Raw genomic sequence first — 12,971 nt, forward strand, 5'->3', positions numbered from 1 at the left:
AAAGATTTGAAATTTTAAGGGTGGTGCGGCAGGTTCAGCCAGTGTCCACTGTGTGGTGGGTCTGGGGTTCGAGCCCTGCTTGGGATGCCTTGTAACGGACTGGTGTCCCGTCCTGGGTGTGTCTCCTCCCCCCTTCAACCGTGCACCCTGTGTTGCCAGGTTAGGCTCCGGCTTGCCGCGACCTTGCTGGGAATAAGCGGTTGTTGACGATGGATGGATGGATTTGAAATTTTGATTTCATGATGATGGAGAACACTCAAAAGTCGTGAAACCTTCACTATTTACATGTACGCTTAATATAATTTCTAAGCATTAAACCTGAATTTAAGCACAATAAAGGTGAGTAAGGCACTATACACCACAAGTGTAGAATGCCTCCCATGTTTATATTCCTTATATACAGAGCTCCAGAAGACACTGAACTGCTTCTGTTGCTGGATTATCCTAGTGTCCGAAAGTACACCGCAAACAGCAAAGTCAGACCACGAAAACTGTAAATTTGAAGTATGCGGCATAGCTGCTTAATGTCACTGCCTGCTCCATATTGTACTTACTCAATGTCTATTTCCCACGGAACCTCAAATATCCCAAGTGTGCATGACTCCCTTCACTGCAAAACTTGCCATGGTTGATCATTCTGTCTTTCTAAAGCAGCATGAGACACCGAAGACCTTGTTCCACACCACAGAAAAAAGGTTCATGAACGCAAATTGAGCAGAAGATATGTCTGCCCGCTTTAGACACCCTGCTGAAACCACACATTTTATTACCCCAAGTATGGAACTTTAGGCACAGCTTAAAAGAATATTAAGCAAACGCTTGTTTAAATGAAAAAAGTGGTACAGGTGGTCCTCAGCTTACAATCCCTCATTAGTCGACTTTGTCGTAAGTCAAAAGTCCCCTATTACTGTATAAGAATGAACCATAAGGATATATAGACAATTAACATGCATGAATCCAATGTTCTGTAATAGTGTTTTGCTTAATTTTTCACCAAATTTTCACGGTATTTGCATTTTCATTTCTAAATCTTATGTCTTCAGCTTTTTCTTTACAGCACCAGCAGAATACTAACTTTTTCAGTGCTAACTGTTTTAAATGCTTTCTCACAGAGTCTGGATGGTGCGAGAGGACGTGGGTTCGATCCCTGCTTAGTCTGTGTGGAGTTTGCATGTTCTCCCCATGTCTGTGTGGATTTCTTCTGGGTGCTCTGGTTTCCTCCTACAGTCCAATGACATCCTATTCAGGTTCCCCCATAGTGTGTGAGTGACGAAAAGGGTGTGTTCCACTGATGTGTGGATGAGTGACCCAGTGCAAGCAGTGTATCTAGCAGTGTAAGTCACCACAGTGAATAAGGTGTGTGGGCTCATAACACTACATAGAGTTCATTGGAAGTCACTCTGGCGAAAAGCATCTGCTAAATAAATAAATGTAAATATAAATAAAAATTAACTTAGAGTCAGAAATAAAAAGTTTTGTATTTAAAAAGCAATCAGTGCTAGAAACCCAAACAAGAAGACAGAGACCCAAACAATAAGAAATATGGTGCCTTGTGCTAGCAAGGCTAGCCGATGGTACCGTACGGCAGATGGGACAGCCATCGTAAATCCGGGCTGACGTAAGTAGCACATGTCATGCGCTCAAAGACAACCTGTAGCACTTCAGTCACACTTAGTCAAAAATTTCCACAATCCTTTCTTGTCCTATACTTACAAAAATCATAAATAGATCGCTTACATAGATCATCAGTGCAAAAGCAAAGCTGGTCTCCCAAGCCAGGCCCACTGAGCATCGAGAAACGAAACGGCTAGAAAATCACCACAGACAAGAGTAACTTTTGTAAGCAAAATACATTTTTTCCTCTTTAATCCCTTTTCCAATCACAGCTACACACTGAGATATATTGAAAACCTGAGGCCCAGCGCTCCATGTATCTTAGGCAGGAAATTGGTTGTCTCCTGAATTCGGCCGCAATATGACGCATCGCTGTGTTCCAATAAAACAACCTGAGGAATCTGCTGCTGAAGCTCTGCTGCTTCAGCGCAGCCGTTTTCCCCACCGACACCCTGTGCCAGCTGACAGACAGCTGCGGGATGGAGCTTACAGTGTTCAAGCAGAACAAACAATCCATCTGATTACAGCACATCATCAGCTTTCTTTTTCTTCTTTTTCCGGGGAGTATTATTTCGTCATTTAGCAGCTGTCTTTATTCAAGACATCTTAGAATCTAAGGTTTGTGCACAATCAGTGACTTACTATGAATTACCCATTTATTCAGAAGGGTAGTTTTTACTGTGCTGGTAAGTACCTTGACGAAGGGTACTGCAACAGGAGGCTGGATTCAAACTCGGCCCCATCAATTTTAAGACAACGACTCTAAGCACTATACTGTAAAATTTCACCTCACCTGCTGTTCACTTGAAATATCTGTATCACAGATGACAGACCATATTTTCCTTAATTTATAACATTTTAATAAGAGGCAACCAAAGAAAGTACCATGGGAGTACCTGGCAGACCATAATAATTACTTGACTGTAAACCATCATCAGACCACATCTACACAGACTGACCAGTCATGTAGCCCTGAACCAGCAGTACTACTGCTTTTGTACATTTCCGTGTGATGAATCTCTTCAAGGTTACTTGGTCTAGTCTTCTTACATGAAGGTTATATGATTTCTTTGGCCACTCATGGAGACAAATACAAAATCTCTTTGGAACATAAGAGAAGCTAAAATCCCTGAATGCAACAAGAAAATGGAAGTAAATTCATCAATACTTACAGATTTTTGATGTCAACTGCGCCCCTGAATGCTTTTCTTGGAATGCCTTGAATCTGGTTCTCACTAAGATCTCTGCAAAAAGAGAAGGAAAGGTTGAAAAAAAAAAAAAAAACATTAGCATGACCATTCTTCACATAAAAACCCAGCTGGCTCAACACAAAACATCTCTTGCAACAAAAAGTCATTTGCAAAGCCAATACATCATATTTCCAATAACTGCACGTGTGTGCTGGGCCTGTATTCCTTTTAGCTTGAAGGACAAAAAATGGGAAAAAGAGAAGAAAAAAACCCTGCTGTTCTTATCTGACCACAGTGGGACCACAACTGGACCCCAACCAGACTGCGTCGGCACCTCAGCCATACCCAAATGCTTGGTGACAAATGTGTGATGTGGGAAAAGGAGCGCTTTTCTGTGATTTAATTTTCTAGGTACTTTAAGTAATCTTGAAAATAGAATATGACTGCGCTGAAGCGGAATATAAATCTTTCAACTTCACAATGAAATATGAGCTATTGCTTGTTGTTATAGCAACTTGATTTAAGGTGAGGGCATCGGCTTATGGAAATACCAGGTTGTTAGAATTAGCACTGTAGAAGCACAGTTTTATCTTTATTTGTAAGAAAAAAACTGACTTCAAACATAGACCTTAAATATGTACATTATAAATAATGTTAGTTTTGTTTCTTCAGTGTTGAAAATATGAAAATGTGTCCTTAATGATAGCATATTTCAACATGAGATATAAAGGATTATCATTTGTACCTTTTTTAACTGCTGATATCAGTACTTTGCACTTTTTTTTGTAAGTAACTAAAACTGCTGGTGAGACAAAAATGGAAAAAAAAAAGTCAATTAATTTAAAAGAAATAATGATAAATAGGAATATAAGTTGGGGAAAAAGTAATATGTATAAAAGTAATGGATTCTAGAATATAATGTAATGGCCTTTCATTAACCTTCAATATTAAAAGAATTGATCTAAGATTTAAAAAGCCAGATAAAACATTATCTTTTTGTTTGTTCAACACAACTTGTAATGGAAGAAAGCAACTTGTTAAGCGTTCATTCTAAGCTTGCTACAATTCTTTACCAACTTCAGATTTTTATTGGAGTAATTCAGGGCATATACCATCATCAAGCGTACAAAAGTAGGAGGGCGATTCAAAGAAGGAACCTTAGATTGCGAGGCAATAGCCCCAACCACAATTCCACCTGCTGCCCAAGTATATTGTGTGTGTGTAGGAATATACTATACAGTGTAATTAGGTTTTGTACTGTGAAATACTGTAATGTAAAAGGACTGTAATCAATATATGGCAAAGTTCTACAGACTCTGAAAGGCAACATATTGAATACCAACAAACTCTCAGAGGTACACTGAGATGGAAAAAAGTCTCAGGTAAAGTTGAATCACTTTAACCAACTTTTTTTAAAAAAAAAAAAGCCAAAACAGGAAAGAGACTTTAGAGGATTTTTTGATTTCATTTGAGAGGAATCTTCTGACAGACTCCTGTGAAATTTCTGGGAAGCTATTTCCATGGAAGCTGTCATTAATATCGCATTTAAGACACAGCACTTTTTCGGCACGTCGGTATAGCCGCCCTTCTCCCTGTGTGGAACCGGTCAACCGTTCAAACCCGTCCTCCCAGTAAACACTAATCAGTTGTGCCCTGATGCTCACAGCAAATTCCTGCTTGTTGAATTTCTCGAACAAAGCCCATTGTACTAGCTGTCCGCAAAAAAGAAAAAAAAAAAAAAAAATCATTAAAAAAAGATGAAAAACAAAAAACACATACATATAAACTAGACTTTGGTTTTCTTTCCCGTGCAAAAACGGTTCATGAGAGACTGCATATCTGCTATATAAACTATATATTCAGACATAAATATTATACAGTCTCACACACACACACACACACACTCACACGGTTGGATATATAGTTATACAGAATAATATTGCATATATAGTTTCATATCAAAAGTGAATGAAGCACATTGTATTTAGAGAGGCTGCAGTTCATGGTAACATATAATAGCCATGACTTATTAAAAGCAGCTTAATGGGGGGTTCAGAGTGTGGCAAAGAGAGGATAATTAAATTGCACAGGGGGTGCGCTCTGAACCTACCACTAAAGCCAATGTACACAGCAGAGTTGTAAGCAATTCACTTTCAATTTCCTCCATTCCTCTACCAGCAGAGGTGGTTTTTAACAAATGTAACATTCGCATTTCTGTTTACACTATCTCTAAGGAGCTGTGTCAGGTAATAACAACCTCTCATTTTCTTTTTTCCCCCTTCCCTGCAAACCTGTAATTTAACGGAGATGCAATCCACCCACTCTCGGAGATGTTTCCGCACCGAGCGGTGATGCAAAGTGAACGAATGGCTTTAAAAAGCTGGCCTAAGCAATTTCCACGGCGGTGACGTCTCGCAAGCCCTCCTGCGAGACCGCCTGGAGTACCATGGTCTTGTACGGGGTGCTCTCATATCAGGAGACAGATAGTTTACTGGCAGCGTTGTACAAAAATGTAGTGTACACAATATGATGGATTGCGTTGGAGGTGAAGTATATCTTAATTCACTCTACTTTTCTAATGAATGGAAAAAAAGAAAAATCAATGACTGTCGTCCTTGAACTGGTACGCAATTTTAGGAGGGACTCTTTTGACCCTCCACCGCTTTTTCATGAAAAAGACACCTTACCCTAAAGCAAGGCTTAAATCTCCTCAGATATGGAACCAAGATAATGCAGCACCAATGTGATTAATGTGATGGATCAAGACATGTAGAAAGCAGGCATATTGAATTTTGGGAATATTAACTGGAGTTAAAGGGAATCATCAATTACTTCCCTACACGTCAAGAAACACTAATTCATCACAATGATAATAATAATTGTGGGCAATAATGCCAACTGGTATTCAATAACTTCCTACTTCATCATGATGATTTTTGCCTATAATATGAATCAGAACAACAGCAATGATGATTTGGCATTTTACACAGAGGCAATTAAGTATTGTTTTCCATTTAGCTTATTATAAAAATGATGCGGCTACATTTTTAGACGCCAAAAAGAACGGCTTTTCTTCTTCTAACGTTTGGAACTTTAACGGTGGTGTTTAGGTTTCAATCTGAAACATTGGACTGATCAAAAAATATCTAGGAAAAATATGCAGTAGGTTATACATCGATATCCTAATATTAACACCCATACAACTTCATACAAATATATCTCCAAGAAAAAAATGGACTTTGTATAACTTGTGGTCTGCAGGTAGGATAAAAGAGGATATAGTACAATAAAGGGGTTCTGAACGGTGCGGGTTTTTTACCCCACTGTCTGCCCCAATAGTTTGTTCATGTAGCAAGTGGAACTCAAACATTGTATGTTTCTACTTACTGTGAGGACAGCCAGAGCTCAGAGATCACTTTTAAAACCTTTCAGTCTCAAAAGCACACAGACAACGTGAAGATGCCGCTTTTGTCAGAGAACCTCATCATCTCCAGTCAACTGATCAGATCCTGCCTTGTGCTGCATTCAGAACCAATACATGAACTTACATGAGCACCAAAAATCTTAACATGTAAAACGACACGTAGTACAACATGACGCACGTGGGAATTGTTCACATTTGATCTAACATAATGGTGCTGCAATACGAACTAGAGAGGAAAATGTCATTTTTTTAACATGGAAAAGTATCATTTAAAAAGTAAAATGTTGATGTGCAAAACATCTTCATTTCTGCTGTTGAAGATAAACATCTTGCAGCAGTGTCCTCGCATGTAAAAAAAAAAGGTCTCAGTGAGCTCAAATCTGCTTTGTAAACAGAATGAATGCAGATAGTTTAATTCCAAAGAGTGTTTTGACTCATTTTGAAAGTGAAAAAGTGTCTTTTCATTTGTAATTTGAGCTGAATTCCTCTTGCTGATCAAAGCAGATTTTCGAGTATCGTGCTGTTCCTCAGCATCATCTGGAGAACATTAACAGACATGGATTACTATTTATTACTCAGATAGACACGCTCCTTTAAAGAACAGTTTTATTCCAGTAAGTGCTTTATTTAAACTTGTATATGGTGTTTGTTTGTTCATGGAATCATTTATAATTTCACTATTCATTACATAATCCACAAAATGTGAAACTTGCATAATGCATAATTTTGGGTTACAGACTTCTAATTTTTTGTATTTTTTATTATTTTTTTTATTTCTTCCAAAAATACTAGATATACTGTCCAAAAAATACACAGAAATGTACTCCAAAATGTTTATGCTAATAAAAATTAGTCGCTACCTACAGAAGGTCAAAAAATTCTAATAACTTACAGCATTATTACAAACGAATGCGATTCACACAGGTTTGTTTCCTGCAGTTGTAATCTAATTAGCTGCCTGTGTCACAGCTGATGTCAGATAATTTTCACACAAAGAACCTCGAAAAACAGCCTACGATATACACACACACTGTCTGAAACCGCTTGTCCCAAGCGGGGTCGTAGCGAGCCGGAGCCTAACCCGGCAACACAGGGTGCAGGGCTCGGGGAGGGGGGGACACACCCAGGGAGGGATGCCAGTCCATCACAAGGCACCCCAAGCAGGACTCAAACCCCAGACCCACCAGAGAGCAGGCACAGGCCAAACCGACTGTGCCACCGCACCCCCCAGCCTACAATACTGCTGTGCAAATGTCAGTCATTTTCAGTGTAAAAGCCTCGGAGTTAAAGAAGCACTGGAGTACATAATTAATGCTTCAGACGCTCTTCTGTACACAAAATTTAAAGATGAGGAAGTGGCCACTATGGATGCAATTCATTTAATTTTACTTGAAAAGGAGAGACCGCCATCCAAAAGCGGAGAGAATGAGTTGTTCATAAAGGAAGCAGAGCCAAGAAACTGAATGGCAGCTTAAAAAAAGAGAGAGAAAAGTGGAGGGAGGTGGAAGGAGGTGGAGGGAGGTGGCTTATTGCCCTCGGTGTTGTGCCAGAAGCCCATGCTATCGGGCTCATTATTGAACAGCATCGACTGCAGGTTGTCACACGTCTCCGGCCTTTTGGGGTGGGAGCTCTGATGGCGGGGAGATAGCGACACAGCTGCGCGCTGCGCTCTCTTCGCCCCGCAGCCAAGGAGGACCTGATGGAGCCCAGCGAGGCGCCCCAAAGGAAGCGCCCTGTGCGGTGCACCTCCCCCGATGAAAGGCTCATGCCTCATAATGCCAGCGACAGCTCGAAAACTGAAGGCTCGAACAGTAAACGCTGATCCAGCGGACTCGGTAATTTGTGAGTTTAGACAGTTGTTCAAAACACTGCAGTAATTACACACGTACCCGCAACAGTGAGTGTGCACGGTAAAAACACACCCACTGCAGATGTAGCATATGAATCGCATAATATCAAACTGGTCATATTCCATTCCATAATATTTTTCCAGTGCAATTATGTCCTCCCAGGAGAGTTATCGCATTTGTTTTTCAGTTCAATCTGAAGGCAAAATTTCAGTTCTGCAAAAATTCAACAAAACAACGCCTTCATTTTAAGTTAAATCTTCATATCTACACTGAGGGCTTGGCTTGATTGCTTGAATACATTTTTTTGTGTGTAATAACATTATGTTAAATAACAAAAGACTAATATCACACTCACGTTATAATAATACGTGACATTTATTACAGTGGAAGACAGTTGACACTAACAGAGTCTGACACCGAAAGTGCAATAATAAACACTGAGATTTATATGAAAGGAAAGTCGTGGTTCATTCTAAAACAATGCATGTAATGCAGGTGCTTCCTTTGGCTGTTATGACAGTGCCACATCCAACCAAAGAAGACAAATTAAATTAATGCATGGAGATGCATTTTATTATTCAGTTATTTTATTATTCGGTTGCCTGCAGATACAACTTACTGTGCAAAGAGTGGTACCTTACTGCAATTGAACTACCTCAGCAGTAGTGTGTTAAAAAAAAATAATTAAACACAACCATCTGAAATGTGGAAAACCATCATAACTACGGAAAATTTCCATATCCTGGCAGTCTATAATTTTATCTGTTTTCCTGTACCACTTGAATAAGGTGTATTCATCTAAATAAGCAACTTACTATAGCAGTGCTTTAAATAATGCAGAATTAATAACTTTTCAGTAACTTCTGTGGAACACAGAAATGAGAAAGACATCTTTTGTATTCATGATTTTCAGTCACATTACCTGTTTCTGATTTTGGGCCATTCTGGTAAAATGTACAAATCTTGCTCAGAACGGGAAATTAGAGTGGTATGTATTGTGGAATAAATTCCTTTAGGCAAATGTGAAATGAAAGTATGCGGTCTGGTGCTTTCTTCAAGTTCACCGAAGGTCACGCTGCGCTTGTACTGGATTAGGATTCAGCACCAAGCATCAGCTTTTCCTATGCTTAGGTTACAAACAGGAAACGCAATAAACGATTACTGAATAACTGAAGTCACACACATCAACCATCGGCAACGTCCGGAACATTCCACATTATTTCTTACCATTACACTAAAAACATATTATCAATAATGAAAGAGTAAAATTGCTAATGTGGTCTTTTTAATTTTTACTGATCAACATTATCATTGAAAACAGTTGCTGTGCCAAGCATCAGAGTGAGATCCCGGTTTTAACCTGCAAGGTTTATCATTTGTACCTCGTATTATGGTGTGCTATTCCACAAGAAAAATAACTACCATCAGCAGAAATTATCCTGGAACTGATTTAAAGGCAGTGGCACAGGCAGAGCCGATGTATATTAATCGCGGGCCATTCTGCTCATGCTCAAGGCTATAGATCTTCATTGGGGAGAGTGACACATGGTTCCCACATGGACCAGAGATAAGAAAGCCTGCTAGGTCTCAATCTCGCCATAGCTCTGAGGAGATGCTATCAAGTGATGGCTTTGAAAGAGAAAAAACATGAAGAAAGCAAACACACACACGCAAACCTACACATACCCAAAATCAAGGGCGTCCACTCTTGGAAATTCACTTGGATTCGGGAATCTGACCTTTTTTCGTGAATTTATAAATGACTGATGGGTGGCTCTGATAGCCAAAGTAAAACCGCCATAACAATAACAAGAATCTGAGATATGGTCAATAGAAGTTAAGATAAATCAAGAAAAAAAGCCATGATTCAACCGGCTCCTTTAACATGCTGTAGCAGTGATGCATGATGGGAGCAGTGCCTTACATGAACACTGCAGATAAAGGCAAAACGTTCAGTGAAGATGGATGAGGGACAGCAAAGATTTTAAGTACACTGACAGCCCACGAGGTAGCCTTTGGAGGCTCCGACACAAAGCTCCAAAAACAGCAAGCATCAGTAGTTCTTTTAAAGTAAAAACAATGTATACCCCAAGCACAGAGTTAGTAAAATACAGGTGATCCCCGAATTACGATGGTTCGACTCACGATTTTTTCGACTTTATGATGGTGACCTGGTGATAGACATTCAGCAGAAACCTTACTTCACATTTTTTTCCCGGTCAAGCAGTATGGGGTGCGATACTCTCTTGCGATGCTAGGCAGCAGCAGCGATCTGCATCTCCCAGTCTGTCACGCACAGGTGTGTATTAGGTGTCTTAAATGCATTTTCAACTTACAATATTTTCAACTTCCAATGGGCTTCGTGGAACGTAACCTCATTGTAAATCGGGGACCACCTGTAGTTTAAGGCATAAGCCAGGGGCAAGTCAATCCTTAACGAGGATGAGGATTATTGTATTGTGCACATGTAGGTAGCAACATGTAAAGTATACTGTAATAGTAAAATAAAATAAAATAAAATAAATTAAAATAAAAAAAAAATTGTGTTATCTCCGCAGCTTTGCATTTCAACACCTGTTGTAGTACCGTTGATCAAGATACTTATCCTGAATTACTGCAGTAAAAGTTACCCTGGGTAAATATTTGTAAAGATCTTAGTGTCGAAGATTGCAAGTCACTTTAGAAAAACACATCAACTAAATTAATGCAAGTAATAATAAACTTTTTTTCCTTTCTATTGCTTTGCAAAAATTCCATAAAGTCAGAGTGGAATCAAAACACACACAGACACACACACAAACAGAAACCCTTTAATGTACTACTTCAGTTAAGGAAGCAGCATTGAACACCGAGCAACATGAAGTCATGCTGTATTTGTTTCACTGCTTTTCATAAAAGTCTATTCCTATTCAGTCATTTATGACTTAACGTCACATTCTTTGAACTGCAAAACATACTTAATTGATCCATTAAATGCAAACTCTATGTTCTGAATTAATCATGTCTTTAACCGAAACCTAATAGACACTTAACCTTTTTCGCTAATGTCTAATCCCTTATTCAAGGACTTATTTAATTAAACATTGTGTGATTGGTGAGGGTTAACCAGAAGCACATGCTTTCAGGGTCAGACGTCCTACAGCTCATTTGAGTGTTTCTGGATTCCTTTCACACATTCACTCGCCCCGGTTGTTTCCACCTACCCAGAGATCCTTTAGTACATAGGGTCCTAACCTTTTCTTGGCCACAGACCACTTGAAGAATATGATGGAAGCTATGAACCCCTTCTAGAAAAATACCATTAAACAAATTCAAAGAAACATAATATATTGTACTCAGTTTGATGCATACAAAATTAATCTCCTACCTTCACAGAGAATTTTGTCTCAAAAAGCCATAGTACTTTTTAAAATTTTGATTTAGCTAGTGTTGTTTTCAAAGAAATCTGCACTTTACAGACCCCCTGAAGCCCATCTGTCGATGCCTAAGGGCTCCATGGACCCCTGGTTAAGAATCTCTGTTTAGCGTGAATGGTAAAAAGTGGCAAAATAACAAGAAGAGAAAAGGCTCGGCCGGAGAAAAGATATCACACTTTCCGAAAGAAAAAAACTATTATTTTACATGCCTTTTAACGCATTTTAAGTATTATATTAATGATCTGAATGATTTGCAAGAAATTCTGATTAAAAAAGAAAACGCAAAACAAGCGATTTATTCTGACAAGCTTTCACAAAAAGTACAGTGGCGGTTGCATTCTAATGACCACTGCATTTAAAAAAAAAAAAAAAAAAAAAAAAAAAAACTGAACACAACAAATACAAATATTTCCATTCAGTCAGTCTTGAGCCCTTAAAATGAAAATTATTCCAGAAACAAGGAAGTAGGCAACACAAGGGACAACTTTGCAGGTTTATAGGAGAAAGGGTAATAAAACGCAAATGGTTGACTTCAAGCTTATCCTGCCAATGACTTGGGCCAATGGAAACATGGCACAAATGCTCATGCAATAGATTAGATTTGACACACTCTTCTTATGCGTTTATTTTTGTTAGGTATTAAACATGCAAAGGGTCTCTGTAAATTGCTCAAATGTTGTCAAGTACAAGTGTTTCGTGCAAACACACGCATATGAGCTCTGACACGGGTGTTTCCCCGCTGCTGTACAAAGTGAAGTAATCGCCGTGATGTTTCCTGTTTTCATGAAACACACTCTTTCAATGGCAAAGGACAGTGGGAGGACCATGATTTCTGCATGTGCAGGTTTTTCTCTTCTGCAAACCTTTAAAAAAAAAAATTAAATTCGATTAAAAAAAAAAAAAAAAAATCTCTTCTGTTTTTAGGGGTCCCTGTAGCGTGACCTCCTCACACTCTCATACCTTTGCCTAAATGAAGAGGTTCTAAGGGGAGATGCTGGGGCAAGAGGTTCATTAAGGGCCCCCCGTGCAGATCCCCCCTGGACTGAATGAAGACGCTACTCTTCCCCACCACTTGAACTTCCTCTGATCAAGTTTCCGTCTCAGTCCCACCTCGAAGGGACTGTAAAAATTACTGTTCCTGCTGCCTTGCCACACACACACACACACACACACACACACACACACACGCACACAGGAGTACAATACAGCACTGTGTGAGGACGGAGGCCACGTGGAGGAGCCCGGGTGGCAAAAACATCTCAGCTTTGTGGGGCCGTGAAAGACACCGTTCAAATACTGGCTCGCGATCTTTCAGCTGTAACAATGAACCTGTGAAGCTGCGAACTGCGTGGACCGCATACTATAATGAAATCATAATGTCTCCGTACGACATTAGTCATATCAACCACATCAAGCTAAAATATTTCACACGCTCTCAGCAGACTGACTACAACCGATGCCTGTGAATGGAGACCGT

At 39.4% G+C, this 12,971-nt stretch overlaps 1 protein-coding gene across 4 annotated transcripts in view; it reads right to left on the reverse strand.

Moving 5' to 3' along the window:
- slit2 (slit homolog 2 (Drosophila)) overlaps nucleotides 1-12,971 on the reverse strand; it is a 120,639-nt gene that overhangs the window by 46,886 nt on the left and 60,782 nt on the right. For all 4 annotated transcript variants that reach the window (XM_029258973.1, XM_029258974.1, XM_029258976.1 and 1 more), the window contains exon 5: nucleotides 2,787-2,858. In XM_029258973.1, coding sequence (XP_029114806.1) covers nucleotides 2,787-2,858 — 72 coding nt within the window. The remainder of the gene's footprint in view (nucleotides 1-2,786; nucleotides 2,859-12,971) is intronic.

The sequence above is a fragment of the Scleropages formosus genome, chromosome 16, assembly GCF_900964775.1.
Source record: "Scleropages formosus chromosome 16, fSclFor1.1, whole genome shotgun sequence".
Classification (NCBI taxonomy): domain Eukaryota; kingdom Metazoa; phylum Chordata; class Actinopteri; order Osteoglossiformes; family Osteoglossidae; genus Scleropages; species Scleropages formosus.